The following is a 15192-nucleotide window of genomic DNA, read 5'->3' as shown; positions in this document are numbered from 1 at the left end:
GTCGGCCATTCCCACCTTTTTGGCTTTAATTGGAAGTGATCAAGGTTCCCTGGAAAACACCAATAGTGGAGTATTTTTTTTTACTTTCCCTTTCACTTCTGTAATCACAAATTCTAGGGTTTTGGGATAATGCAAAAATGTAGAACTATAGTGGACATCAAAATGATCATTCGATTGACTAAAACATTCATGCATGCTGCTGCAGCAGAACTGTATTGACTAATCAACTTTTAAACAATAATACTAATTGAACATCAGAAGTAGTATGTATAGTGAATTTTCAAATATAGTACGTAAATAACACAAAATGGGTGATGTAGACCATGTGTGACTGTTGGACTTTAAGCGTGAGACAACTTACTTTGATACCATGAAGAAAATTGAGGTTGCACCTAGGGATGACAAATCTAACCGTTAAACCCGATAACCATGGATAACCGCCCGAATTGATTGGATTTGGATATGAAAATTTAGATATATTTTGAATATGGGGAAAAACCATGAATTTATTATTGGAATGTGCTATCCACACACTCCATTTTACATCTCACACACCCCTTGATAATTTTTGTCCGTTGATCTTCTTCAATTCATCTGATCCGACGGCCGAAAATTAAAAAGGTGTGTGAGAAGTAAAATGGGTGTGTGGATATCACACCCCTTTATTATTCGGTTATGGTTATAGAGGTCCCCAATCCGTATTCGTCCCCGAATTTCACCCAAATAATATATAATATAATATATTATATATATATATAATATAATAAATGTATGTATATTAATTATTTATTGAATCCATAAAATAGAAAAGTTGCATTGTGTGAGTTGCATTTTGTGAGAAAGTTAAAAAAATTTGAGTCAAAATCAATGAGAATTCAATGGTACTTACGAAAAATATCAAAGTTCGCCAACATCATCAATGTTTAACTTCAATTTTTATACTCCACAAGATCCGTTCATTGAATCATTGAATTATATATCAAATATTTAATGACAAAATTAATATTTACTAAATTATAATGCGTCAACTAAACTATTAGATTTTTTGTATTGATGAAGATGGATATAATTGTAACCCGATGGGGAATCTGTTATCCGGTTGGTATGGTTATGGATAATACCTGATGATTAATTTGCGGTTATGAATATGGTTAATTTTGTTTGTTATGGGGATGGATATAGCATTTGCGTCCTCAAACCGAACTATTGTCATCCCTAGTTGCATCATAAAGCTAATTAGTCTTAAGCACATGCAAAGTCTCTTTTGCTTTCCTAATGTGTGATTCATAATTTCAACACCAACAATAAAGAAGTTAATCAACCTGAGATTAAGATTCACATATGTCACCAATTCATCATGTAGCAGTGTCTACTAGATGAACATTGTTTTTTTAAATACGTGACAATATTTATTAGACGATGAGGCAACTGAGACTGCATCTTAGTTGCACGAAAGAACCTTTCCTTTTATCACAGAGAAAAAAAAAAAAAAAAAACCCTCACCTTGATAAGGGTAATTCTTTGTGTAACTAGATTATACCCCCATTTCATGGAGAGATTTTTTAAGTGTGACCGAAACACAGAATGGTACACCACGCGTCTCTATACAAATGATGTGATATGTGTGTTAAAAGGGTTAACAACTTAAAAAATAAAATTTCCCACCACTTGCATAAAAACACGTACTGTATCCCCCCGTCACGATGAAAATTTTCTCCATTTCATATTAAGTGATCAAAGGGATACTAATGTACGATTATATCCCGGATGCAGCTGAGAATTGTCGTTGGACGGGCATGATATCTTCCAAAACATCAATCATGCTTATCCATATGGCCCAAGAGAGAGAGCGCGTGTAATTTGAACCCCATCCCAGAAAAATGAACCAATACCAATGATAGTGTAATTTAATATCTTAAATCATTGGATTACCATAAAGTTTGCAGATAACTAACGCAACAGAAAGGTGTCTACAGCAACTTACAAAAAATCCAGCTTACAGAGCTTTTACCACATCAAAACTAGATAGCTATATTTTCCTTTCGGAATAGAGTGTTACTGCCAATGGTATCTAAAGTTTCTACCAGCCTCTGTATGGAAATGTTGGAATTCTGCTGAAGATCCAAACTGCCTCCAGCCTCCAGCAACCTGCACAATCGCGAACACCGTTTTTAATCAAATCCGCTAGAATATCGTGCGCATAAAGTTATATAAACGCGGAGATATAGCCAGCAATTTCTTGGTTTTTATTTCATCGCTAATATATGCAACAGTTATCTCCATTAAGCTGCTACTCGCTTTCGGATGACCTTTTCAAGCTGGGAATGCACTCCCACTTTCACAGTGTGTGATAAAAGAAACAAGGACAGATTTTAATTAGTGGAAACACTCACATAATCACATTGTTGCTTGCACGCCCGTCGGGAAACAGTAGAATTCTCCATTTTCCTGCTTTACTTGAAAAAAGTTTCTCTCATGCTCCACTCTTTGAAGGTGTGATGACAATTGCCGCAAATCAAAAGTTGTTCCGCGTTCAGGAGAAACACAATACTTGTCACTTAAGCAATCTGACACATGCAAAGCCCTGTCTGTGTGAAGTTGGAAGTCAGCAGCATGACTAGAATCAGAAATTTTGATTGATTCCATATGATAGGCTCCCATAGATTTCATACTAAACGGGTAGGACCTGTTTCGTCCACAATTTTCCATGGAGTTTACCCTCAAAGTCTTTTCATTAAGTTGACCAAAACTGCGATGGGCTCTTTGATTTATCAGGGGGCTAGGCACTTGAACTCCGGCTGAATTGCTTGATAAGTTATGCGATTGAGCTGACAGAAGAGAGAGAGCACAGCTCGAGTATGGAGTCTCAAATGCTTTCTCAGCGGTTGATGCTGTATCAAAGACAGAGTATTCATTTCCTGACGAGAGAATTCCCGGAGCATGCTGTTCTCCAAGGCCAGGCAGATGGCGGAATGATTTTGGAATAAACTGCCTGTTTGGTATAGGTGTTACAGACTGGCCGTAGGTAGACCTGTCTTCAGATTTGACATGTCCATATAGGTTAGCTTCTTCATATTCTGGATACAGGATGCAGCCATCTGGAAGTATATCCGAAAAAACAAAGGGTGTTCCCTTCGAAAAGGAAGTTCCCATATACCCGTTTCCTGCAAATACGACGTAAAAGCTAAATGTAAAAAACATAGTTCATGAAGTAATCCTATCATGGAATTAGTTCTACAGATCACATATTACTTTGAGTGTTTTACGATAGATAATTTTATAAATGATTCGTTTACCATGAATGTGGATTCTTTGACAGAAAACATATATTCACCTGAAAAACAAGTGCCTTTTGTTTGTTCTTACCGAATGTTTTAAGAACGATACTGTTTGCACACGCCTTAATCCTTAATGCCAATTAGTGCGTGCTTAGTGGATTCTAAGTGGGTTTGTATTGCTTCTCTTCCAAAATAAACTTTACAAAAACAGAAAGAACTGAGAGAACCTCTGTGGGTGGCTGATGTGGCCACACCCTTTTAGCCTTGATAGCTCAAAAGTTGGTTTTTTAAAATAGCATATTATAGGTAAAGACATGGCCTGGTCGAAAGATGGAAACATAGTGGGAGAAAAGAATAGCATAAAAGTTATCTTTTCTTATCTCTAAATTCTAGCCACAGACATGCTCAGGCACGAAGGCTGTTCCATCACAATTTTTATCAAAATATATGCATCAAACATGGTTCTAGAATCTTGCAATCTTAGGAAAATGCTAAAGCTCTTTAGTCCCTTCTAACAAAAGTAATACGGATCATTTTCCAGTTCTTTTTCCTTCTTACCGAAAATTGTATCGGTAAAAAATTTGTCAAAGTTCTAGCTTCGGAAGCATTGTGGCCGATTTATAGTAGAACGGTGTATATTTTAAAAGAAAATGTAAATTCAGGCGGGTTAGTGTGAGGCGTTTCACAAGCAGATTGAATATATGAGGGTGTTCATACCTTCACATGACCGAATCAACTTATGCGGTTTACAATCGAGGGTATCTAGTTGAGGCTTCCTTCGGCGAAGGTTGTGGCCAGCTAGGCGTCTACGACAACTGCGCTTCACATCATCAAATTCAGCAAGAAGATGAAACCTAATCACAGAAAAATGACATTGTTCAAACTTCAAACCTCTTGTAACAATTAAGCACTTTGGTATTCAATGTCACACGACTCACATGTAAATAAAAACCATGTCAAAGTTGAAGAAGCAGATAAACTTGCAACTTTCTATAGCCCAAAACCTCATTCAGTTCATATCACTCGGAATCTTAGATGAGTAGAGGTTAGAGAGATTCATATTTGGACTGGGAGAAGATCATATTACTGTCCAATCAATGTCTTAGGATGCATTTGAGTATGACTAAGGAATTAGAAAAAGAAAAAGCATGGAATCTCGTAAAGGTTATATAAAGGTCGAGGTTGAAGCTCAAGTTGAATCGAAAAGAAGAGGAAATTTGTATCTCTTCGAGTTTCAACTATCAGATGGAGTGTCTGGGAATCGATCCCTCACCATGCGCATGAGATCCTACTATGTGCCAAATCCTAAGAGCAATACTGTGGTGGAATGGTGAATCTGCAACATAATTTTCCTCGACTCTTTTTCACATTTCATCTATACTTCTTGTCATTTTTTACTCCTCATAAAGCATAGTCAACAAATAAATTCATCACTTAACCTCGAAAATAAACAATTGGGACTCGTTGGTTTATTTGGATACAAAATTATGAAATGAACTAATACTAATCTTCCTATGATATATGCCATGATAAGTTACTACAAACACATAAGAACAAGTAAAGTAAAAGTGAATGCAGAAGCAAATTTCAAAAAAAACAAAAACAGAACCAAACCTGCTGCACTGCTGGCAAAACCGCTGTTTGATTCCATTAACAATCACTACGGCAGTCTTGGAGTGAGCATCACAAACCCTATGCCTCTTGTGGTAATCCTTTGAAAAGGTAAGATCCATGTTACAACCATGGACTTGGCAGGTTGGAGCATGATAGCATGAACTCCTCATGCCATTGCCAGCTCTTTTCGACCTCTCTCTAGAAATCGAATGCTGACTGTTCTGCCCACCTCTGCTATCAGCAAACCCCCCTAGCTTCAAAGCAATCATTGATGAATCCATGCTATTAGATTCAGTCACAGGGCTCGAAAACTTCGACCCAGATTCCCCATCACCAAAAGATGAACTTGAACTAATCAAACAACAAGGTGAAGCTACAGAATTATAACTAGAATCGTTACCAATCACACCATTCAAGATTTCCACTCCTTGGTTAATATCAGGGAATCCCAAATCCATGAACCCCACGCTATCAACTGATTCCTTACCAAAATTAAAGCAAGTTTTGTTATCCAATTCTAGCAATGCTTTCCTAGTACTCCTTGAAAATGCATCAGTTGGTATATCCATTTCTTCCGGAAACAAAAACCCTTTCCCTTCTGAACCAAAACTCCAAGACTCCATAAGTAGAAGCAGAATCTAATTCAAGCAGTATCTGCAGTAATGTTAATTGATTCCTACCAAAATTCACAGAAGCAAAAGGTAAATTTACATTTCCAAATAAATCATAGGGAATGGGAAATGCAAGCAAATAATATCAATAACAATCAAAGCAATAGCATCAATTAATCAAACATATCTAGAAATCCCCAAAAACCCACAAACAGAATTCTGCATGGAATTAAACAAACCCATCAAGCAAAAAGATGAAACCATTGCTTCACTGACTAAGCAGTCCCAAAACTAGAAGAGAAAAATCATGCTCTTTTGGCTGCAGAGCAATCAGATGAACAAAGTAGAAAAAGGGAAAGTTTTTTATTTTAATGTGATACAAAAAGAAAGTTTAATGCTTCAAAAACAGTGAGCACAGGAAAATGTATAGCTTAGCTCCAGAGTTTCCCTCCATCGATTTTCTCAGCAACCAAACAGAGCCTCAAAACTCAAACCAAAATATACCCAGATTACAGAATCACATATTCCACCGACTTTCACTTTTGAAATCACAGAAAGAAAATGAAATGTGTTCCAGGCTCAAATTTTTCTGTGAAAAAACTTGGAGGAAGAAGAAGCAGTGAAAAGATCATATTTTTTTCAATTTTTTTTAGGAAGCAGAGAAAATAATACAGAACATCCATTTCAAGAAACAACTTAAAACCCATTTCACGTATGTGGGTTTTCGATACTACAAAATTATATATGGTAAACAAAATGGCTGTTCAAAGATTCCCAACAAAATTTCTGCCCGTTTTCCAACATTTTCTCGGGAACCAAACAGAATATAAAATGGAAAAAGACAGCTGAAAAAGATGGTTGTTGCATACCAGATGAAACCAACAATGAAGGCCGGAGCGAGCGTGGAAGGAGAGAGAGAGAGAGAGAGAGAGAGAGAGGGAGAGAGGGAGAGAGAGCAATTCTCAGGTTTTGGTGAGGTCGAAGCAGATACACTGTGACTGTGAGTCAACAAGATTTTCCACGACCATATGCCTCGAGGTCTTTTGTAGCTTTTGAGAAATTATGAAATTCCGTTTTAGTACACCTTTTTGCATTTATTTACAGGGACAAAGTGGGGGATTAGCTCCTCTCTTCCCTTCCCTCCAAACAAATGGGGTTAAACTTAATTAAGGTAATCAATTCGTTTAGTTGTGTGTCCCCTACAATCTTTGTGTTTGAATTTTGACTTGTGTTTGTATCCAATTGTACTTTTTGAATGTTATTTTGTGAAATCTGTAAACAATCAACCAATCAATAGTCCAAATTAATAATAATTTGTTGAGGCATGTTTGCTCAGAGTCGGAGCGGATATCGTCCAAATGCTTCTGCCCTCTCATCCTTTGGATAGATACAAGAGACGTCATATCTTTTGGTTTGTCATGTTTTGTTCACAAGTTTATTTTTACAACTGATTCGCATGCAACAAAGTTATGCTATTATAAAATTCTGATCATATACAATAAAGTTACGCTACTATAAAAAAATATGAACAATCTAATATTGAACTCACTACAATACATGTCCACTTTAAACTCGAATCTCAACAACTACAAGTGATGGAGACAACAGAAGATATATAAATACAAATGTTATTGGTAAATGCTAAGGGATGTGGCCCTATTGATATATGAATTATAATTTAGAACAAATGTAACATATTTGTTGGCATGTGGGGATGTGGCCCATTTCATATACGAATTGGTGAACAATTTGATGGGGCACTTTCTGACATGGCCAAGCATGCCTCTCTATTTCTCTGCAAGTGGTGCCTCTGTGTCCGTTTCACTGTGGACATTTTAAGGTGTGACACATTTAATGATTTTTTTGTGTGCAACCACTCCAAAAGGCCAATCCGAAAGGTCACATATTGTAGTATGATTGGACAATGTCGTCACACATTCAAATTCCTTCAATCATAAATCAAAGTTTTCTAATTAGATTGTTTAATTAAATTTAAAAAATAATAAAAGATTATAAATGCATTGTAAATTAATAAAATCCAAAATTATTCTCCAAGTCAAGTGGTTTTCTTTTTTTTTTGGGGGGGTTTAATTTTTTTTGAATTTGAATCCTCACCGAATCTCATAGTCTTAAACCAAACCAAATAACTCGGACTGTTCAAGAGAGCAAAAATAAGATTCGAGCTTTTAGTTTGTATGTAGTGTGTCAGTAGAATCAACTAATAAGTACAGTTAGACTCAATTTGAACGATTCAAATTACATGCTCTTTGAGTTACCTATAATGAAATTCGAAGAGAGTCCCCGTCCAGAATTAGCAATGTTGAATAAATATATGTAATTATAGGAATTTTTTTACCGTGTGGCTTACTAGTATTGTTATTTACTGTGAGATTGTCTAACTGTAATGAGATAAGGATAAAAAAGATATGACAAGTACCCATTGTGCCATGTGTATGCTGTGGATGGATGACGCGTGTAACTGTCAGTCTGGAAAAGCTGGAAACTGGGAGGCATGAGATGGTTATGGGAGGAGTGGACCGCTCCTGCAGCTGTAGCTGGTTTCTCTTTTGGAGTTTACCACTTTTCATTGCCTGCTTCTCAAACACTCAAAACATAACAAAACTTTGAAAATGACCAAACCTCAGGTATTTCTTTTTCATTTATTGTTAAATTTTGAATTTTTATTTTTAAAATAACTCATTCAATACTCTGAAGTACGTCGTAAATTCATTACACACGTCATTTGAAAACTCTGAAATTTGGATCGACTTTCTGCTAAAAATTTGAACAGTCAAGAGTAAAAATTATGTAGTACTCTTGAATCTTAATTGTTAGATTGTAATTATTGTAGATTTGACTAAAAATCTACCGATTAAACGTTTCGAAGAATAGATAATTGGGTAAACTATAAAAAGTATCTAACCATAAAAGATGCACATATAAGATGTAAAAATTTACGTTTAACTTACATTTTTAAAAATATGAATTTTATAATTAACATTTTTTTTTTTTCTTTTTTGAGTTGGAACATTTGATTTGAACATTGTGGCAAAAAGGTGATGTTTCTTTTATGAAGAGAGGCCGGTTTGATTTTATGGGGAGAAAGAGGTAGTAGTGAACATTGTGATGGCATTATGTGACCAAGGACCAAGGGGACGTGCTTTTTGGTTTTGGGGGAGTGCGCAGTCGCACGGGCCAAGGCCAGAGAGAATGACTCAGCCCAACTTCTGTGACTAAAAGCTTACATCCATGGACACTTGGACTTCACCCAAAACCCAATCGAGAAAGACAACCAGCCTGCATGAAAAAGTGATAACTCGAATGCATAGTTGCAGGCTTTCATCCAATGTGCCTTCGTACTCGACACACACAATCCCTTTCACATTATTAAAAAGAAGTGTTAACCCTAAGAAATTTAGTCTAGTGAAAAACGAATATATGTTTGAAACTTCCTATACGAATCTGGATGCAGTCCTTAAGGTTACTGACTCTGTTTTCACGTACTTCACGATATTTTGATACGAAATTGTGGGTAGAACTTGCTCTTACACAGTACTGGTGCCCAAAAGCTCATGTAACATAGCTTGCTTTTTCCGAAATGGCATTGGGTTGCAACATACATTGATCTCTCTTTGGTGTGTGATAATCCCCTGTGAAAAGGACAAAAACAAAATCGAACCTTTCTTTTTTATCAAACCCTAAGTTTGGTAAAACCCTAATTTTGTCAAGGAACATTTGAACTGATGGGTGGCCGTGCCCTACCTTCATGGATAAGTATGATGTGTTGGAACAAAAGGAGTGACCGTATATTGTGGGGCAATTTGGGACACGAGGAAGATCAGAAGAGGAGAGCAGTTGATGCTATCTGGAATGCACCAAGGCTGTGATGGCCAGGATCCAGGTCAGTGAAGGCTTTAAAAGTTTTTTTCTCTTTAGTTTCAGATAATGGGTTGTGATTGTATCACATGTAAATGCCTTGCCAACTTAATATAATGAAATTTTCTGGGCTTATATTAGGTTAGATGATGATCAGATTTTGATTGGAATCATTCGACATATACTATCTAATAATTCAGATTTCTTAGCAATACATGGATGATGTCATCCGCATATTCATTTTTATTTCTCACACACTCTTCTCAATTTTTCGGCTATTGGATCAAATGAATTGAAGCAGATCAATAACAAAAATTAACAAGATTGTGTGAAAGATAAAATAAATGTGGGAATAATACTATTTTTTTTCCAGTCATGTGATGTGAGTAATATCTCATTCATCACGTTAGGTTGGGTTTTTAATGATCATTCTATATTGTTTGCAATAATTGATACTCTCATTGTACATAATTTGAGTTTGAGGCAAAAAAATAAATTACAATGGGTCTTCGTGTTTAAATTCACACCTGATATTATGTTTGCAGTTGAGACGTCTCAGTCCGAACATAGTTAGACAAACTATCAAACTCTTTTAACTCTTCTGACCTACATAGTTCCAAAAGATGTCATATCATTTGAGCACTCACGATATTGCATGTGTGCTTGTAACGGCATTTGTAGCTGTCCCGACCCTTGAGGAACATCCTACATGAGTAACGATGTTGTTGTCTGTCTATGCGTTAGTTTACCAGAAGTGCTTGGAAAAACACACAAAGATCATAAGATTCAAATGCGTCTTGAAACTTCTAATGGAATATAGAGCTAGTTAGGTTAAGTTTTCTGGAGGGCTCATGTGATTGGTCTTCTGTTCATACCTCTTCATTCTTTCTTCGTGTCATTTTGGGCAATATCTTATTTGCTAACCGTTCATGATGAGAGATAAAAAGTTAACACATGATGAGAGAGATCAATAAGAAAAAATGTATAAGTAACACGTTACATGTAAATTTCTCTCACATTTAATATATATATGTATGTGTATGAGAAGGTTCAAAAAGTGGAGCCAGCATGCATTTGATACTGAGATAATGACCATTATTGTGAAGTGGTTAAGGGAGCTTGAGTTCTTACTTTGCATATGCCTTTTAAAAAAGAAAGGAGAATTTAATTGGGTACGAGGGAAAGCAAGATGTTTATTATTAGTGTAACATTTGATTTATTTGAGCAATAAGTTTGGACCCTCCTCCCACTCACTCTGGTAGTTACAGTTACATGCTTTGGTTGGGACCTTTTGGTGCAACATGCATCAAATGTTAGAGCAATTCCACCCCTAAGGACTTTGCGCCATCCAGCGCATTTATCCACTCAAATGAACAGTAACAGACTCCAATGAACAGTAATAGGCTAAGGCATCTCCACCCCTAAAAAAATGCGCTGGCACATAGTGAAAAAATGTGCTGGCACAAACGATCTCCATCCCTACAAAATGCGTTGGCACCCAGCCCATTTAAAATATTTTTAAATTTTGTCTAAAAGAATAAGAAAATAAAATAGTTTTAATTTCGGATAGGATTTTTAACCAATCTCGTCATGCCACATGTCATTATCTGAACGTACTATTTTGTGAATAGATTTCCGCTAAGATTTTCAACCAATCCCGACACGCCACGTGTCACTTCCGTTTTACAATAAATTAGGCAAGATTTCGATAAGATTTTCAACCAATCACGTCATGCCACGTGTCATTATCTGAACGTACTATTTTGTGGATAGATTTCCGATAATATTTTCGACCAATCCCGACACGCCACGTGTCACTTCCGGTTTACAATAATTTAGCCAAGATTTCGATAAGATTTTCAACCAATCACGTAGTGCCACGTGACATTGTCCAGAACCCCATCCTTGCTTTTTTTGTCCATATAAACCCTACATCCCTACATCCATCCTCACACCAAGCTCAATCCTTCTTTTTAGCTCAGAATCCTTGTTCATCGTTTTCAAATCTTGAGTTTTTATTACAATGTCTTCTTCAAGAAGGGTGTATAAACAGTTGCAGGAGCAACAACAAAGGTTGTTGGCACAACAGGCAGAATTGGCCAATCTCGAGGAAGGTGGAAGTGGAGGTGGAGATGAGGCTTTCTTCATGGAGGAGGATGAGGATGATCACCATAGAAGGTAGAAGGCCTCACATTCCCGCCGTGTCATGGAAGCTGTGGGTCAGATAGCCAAACCAAGACGTGTTGCAAACCTCGATAGAAAAAGGGAAAAACGAGGTAAAAATCTATTGGAAGATTATTTTATTCCCAATAGCATATTCCCTGATCATATTTTTAGACGGCGTTTTAGAATGCAACGAAATTTGTTCAACAAAATCATGAGTGATATTTGCAACCATGATTCATACTTTGTGCAAAAAGAGGATGCTTTTCATGTTCTAGGTCTTATTCCCGAGCAAAAAATTACGGCATCCTTGCGAATGCTTGCATATGGAGCATCTGCAGATCAAGTGGATGAGATCGCGAGGATGGGAAAAATAACTGTTTTGGAGTCCCTGATGCGGTTTTGCTCTGCAATTGAAGCCCTCTACACCAATGAGTACCTCCGGACACCCACGCCAAGGGACATGCGAAGGCTTCTGAGGAAGGGTGAGATGCGAGGCTTCCCTGGCATGATTGGAAGCATGGACTGCATGCACTGGACTTGGAAAAACTGTCCAAGTGCGTGGCAAGGAGCATATGGCAACAGAAAAGGAACCAAAAGCATCATTTTAGAAGCGGTGGCTTCATTTGATACATGGATTTGGCATGTTTTTTTTGGTGTTCCAGGAGCTCAGAATGACTTAAATGTCCTTGCCCAATCCCCAGTGTTCGACGAACTGCTGCAAGGAAACTCGCCAAGATGCACATATACCATTAATGGTACCCAATATGAGGGATCATACTACCTTGCAGATGGCATTTACCCAAGGTGGTCAACATTTGTCAAAACAGTGCCACATCCACAGACTGAAAAGGAAAAACACTTTGCAAAATGTCAAGAAGGGTGTAGGAAGGATGTCGAGCGTTGTTTTGGTATCCTGCAAGCTCGTTGGGCGATTATCAGGGCTGCAGCTAGAATGTTTGATGTCGAGGCTCTTCGATCCATCATGATGACGTGTATTATTCTCCACAACATGATTGTTGAAGATGAGTATGATTATGATGGCGTCGATGAATATGAGCCGGATCCGATGAACAACTCAAGAACACGTATCTATTGTGCTCATGATGGGACCGAAGATCCAGTGCAACACGAGCCGTTGGAACGCGATGGACGTTACAATGAATTGATCGTTCAACGTTACACTAATGTGCAAGAGCCATACTGGCACGTAACCCGCCAGAATGACTTGATTGAGCACCAGTGGGGATTGCATGAAGGCGAAGATAATTAGAATGAGGCTTGTGGTTGAATAATGTCACGATCTTTTTTTTAAGTTTATGTAATTCTATGTAGTGTGTTTTGTTTTTAAGTTTATTTAGTGAGTTTATGTAATTCTATGTATTTGGTGAGTTTATGTAATTCTATGTAGTGTGTTTTGTTTTTAAGTTTATTTAATGAGTTTATGTAATTTTATGTATTTGGTGAGTTTATGTAATTCTATGTAGTGTGTTTTGTTTTTAAGTTTATTTGGTGAGTTTATGTAATTCTATTTATTTGGTGAGTTTATGTAATTCTATGTAGTGTGTTTTGTTTTTAAATTTATTTGGTGAGTTTATGTAATCTTATTTCATGTGTTTAAATAAAGTACAAAAGAAATAAAGTTTTAAAAATAAATAAAGAATTACATTAAAATTGCATAATAAATTAAATAAAAATAAATAAAGTTTTAAAAATAAATAAGAAATAACATAAAAATTACATAAGAAATTAAATAAAGTTCAAACCTAAAAAAAGAAAAAAACATAAGAAATTAAATAAAGTTCAAAAGAAAAAAGAAGGAAAAAACATAAAAAATACATAAAAATTATACAAAGTCTCTCGAGCTAGGATATGTGGTGCGAGGATCTTGGTTGTCACAAAAGTTGCTAGAACCCCCTTGACTTGTTTCCGCATCTCTTGCACGCCTCCTTCGCATGACATCTTTTTTTTCCGATGTCCAAAAATATTTAGAATTCGGAGACAGTCCTACTAGAGACTTGCTCATAGTGTCACGATCTGCTTGAGCCATCCTTTCTTCTCGAAGCAATTCATTTTCTCGATGAAGTGCTTCTCTAACCAGCTCGTTCTCTCGATTAACTACTTCTCTTTGTCTCTCAGCCGCCGCATCACGGGCCTCAGTAGCTGCTAATATTGCTGCCATAGCAGCAACTTTTTCCTCATCTCTAACCTTTTCTCGTGCCATGTTCAGTTCACCTTGGCGAGTAAGTTCCTCCATATATTTAGTGTAGTCATTCTTGGAAGAACTACCTTTTTTCTTTGACGCCTTTTTACCTACGGGCCTGAGGGACTGACGAGTCGGTTGGGTCTCGGGCACTTGTTCAGGCATCCCTTCCGTGTCTTGAAATGTGTCGGCTTCTTGTTTGGCCATGTCTGGTTCTGGAGAACTATGTAGACCCATACCGTGCATGACAACTTCTGGACCAGTTGCCACAATTTTGTATTTAGGGCAATCTTTGACAATTTGCCAACATTTCCATCTAGTGAATGATTTGTTCCCGTTCTTTGAATTGTAAAATGCTTGAGCTTGTAGTGTCTATAAAAATGTGGGATAACATAGTGTTAAAAAATGCGGGTGTAACACAAATAAATAAATTCAAAATATTAATACGGGTGGAATGCATATAAATTACATAAAAATGACATAAGAAATTAAATAAAAATGACATAAGAAATTAAATAAAAATTACATAAGAAATAACATAAAAATTACATACGAAATTAAATAAATCAAAATATTAATGTGAGTGGAATGCATATAAATAAATAAAAATATTGTCACCTGATCCGCTAAACTTGTCCCACTACGGAGGTTACCGGAAGCATGAGAGATGGCGTTTTTCCAACAAGTAAAGGATGCGTTGAGTTTTTTCCAACGACCTTGAAGACCTTGACTAGTTCTGGCGTTTTCTCCATGTACATCACAAAACGCTTTCGTAATTTTACTCCACATTTCTCGCTTATCCATCTCATTACCCGTAATCGGATCATGAGTAGTGTGAACCCAACATTCACACAACGTAACATCTTCAATGAGCTTCCACGAAGACATTTTTTTCTCTTAAAGTGTAGAAAATATTGAAATGTAGATAGTATAGAAAGTGTAGAAAATATTGGAATGTGGTGTAAAGGTAGAAGATGAGGGTTAGGTATTTATAGGAAAAAAATTAACATTTTTCAAATATTTCTGTAATTTTTTTAAAATTTTCTGTATTTTTTAATAATTTTTCTGTATTTTTTAATAATTTTTAATGAATTTTAATATAGTTAATTAATCTGGACCGTTGGATTTGAAAAATATTCAAATCCAAGAGCCAGGGACTTGCCACGTGGCCAACGGTCATATTTCTGACCGTTGGGGCCTTTTTTTTTTTTTTAATTTACTTTTTTGTAAAAAAAAACGTGGACCGTTGATCTTTGATCCGACGGTCTATGTTAAAAGTAAAATTTAAATTTTTTTTACCGTTGGAAATCCAACGGCCGAAAGAAAGCCACGTCGCCAACTCGGGGGGGGGGGGAGTCAGTGCGCCTGTCACGCGGGCCCGGGCCTGAAACCGTGTCGGGCACTCGCGCCCAACCGGCGTGAATCGCACGCGCCAGGCTTCCTCCCC

The 15192-nt window shown here is 36.8% G+C and overlaps 2 protein-coding genes across 2 annotated transcripts; one reads left to right on the top strand and one right to left on the bottom strand.

Annotated features, from left to right (window-relative positions):
• Positions 1 to 1898: 1898 nt before the first annotated feature.
• Positions 1899 to 6704, bottom strand: LOC103451748 (squamosa promoter-binding-like protein 6). The gene is made up of 5 exons (XM_008391170.4): positions 6373 to 6704; positions 4893 to 5568; positions 3996 to 4132; positions 2394 to 3164; positions 1899 to 2148 (listed from the first exon to the last, which is right to left on the bottom strand). Exons 2-4 carry the CDS (start codon positions 5513 to 5515, stop codon positions 2398 to 2400), a joined length of 1527 nt encoding a protein of 508 aa, XP_008389392.2. The 5' UTR covers positions 5516 to 5568; positions 6373 to 6704; the 3' UTR covers positions 1899 to 2148; positions 2394 to 2397.
• A 5154-nt stretch (positions 6705 to 11858) lies between these two features.
• LOC139190451 (uncharacterized) lies at positions 11859 to 12815 on the top strand. Its single transcript, XM_070810756.1, has one exon. The coding sequence runs from the start codon at positions 11859 to 11861 to the stop codon at positions 12813 to 12815; it is 957 nt and encodes a 318-aa protein (XP_070666857.1).
• Positions 12816 to 15192: the final 2377 nt, after the last annotated feature.

The sequence above is a fragment of the Malus domestica genome, chromosome 13 (genome assembly GCF_042453785.1).
Source record: "Malus domestica chromosome 13, GDT2T_hap1".
Lineage (NCBI taxonomy): Eukaryota > Viridiplantae > Streptophyta > Magnoliopsida > Rosales > Rosaceae > Malus > Malus domestica.
The sequence above is the reverse complement of the archived record's forward strand: the minus strand, read 5'-3'. Positions and strand labels throughout refer to the sequence as shown.

What these genes read in the sequence shown, in the direction of transcription:
- LOC103451748 (XM_008391170.4), bottom strand. Translation starts at nt 5,515, where the DNA reads ATGGAGTCTTGGAGTTTTGGTTCAGAAGGGAAAGGGTTTTTGTTTCCG. An exon ending in TTTTGCCAGCAGTGCAGCAG is followed by an intron (nt 4,133 to 4,892) that starts GTTTGGTTCTGT and finishes TTCTGTGATTAG; the next exon opens with GTTTCATCTTCTTGCTGAAT. An exon ending in GTTGATTCGGTCATGTGAAG is followed by an intron (nt 3,165 to 3,995) that starts GTATGAACACCC and finishes TCGTATTTGCAG; the next exon opens with GAAACGGGTATATGGGAACT.
- LOC139190451 (XM_070810756.1), top strand. Translation starts at nt 11,859, where the DNA reads ATGCTTGCATATGGAGCATCTGCAGATCAAGTGGATGAGATCGCGAGG.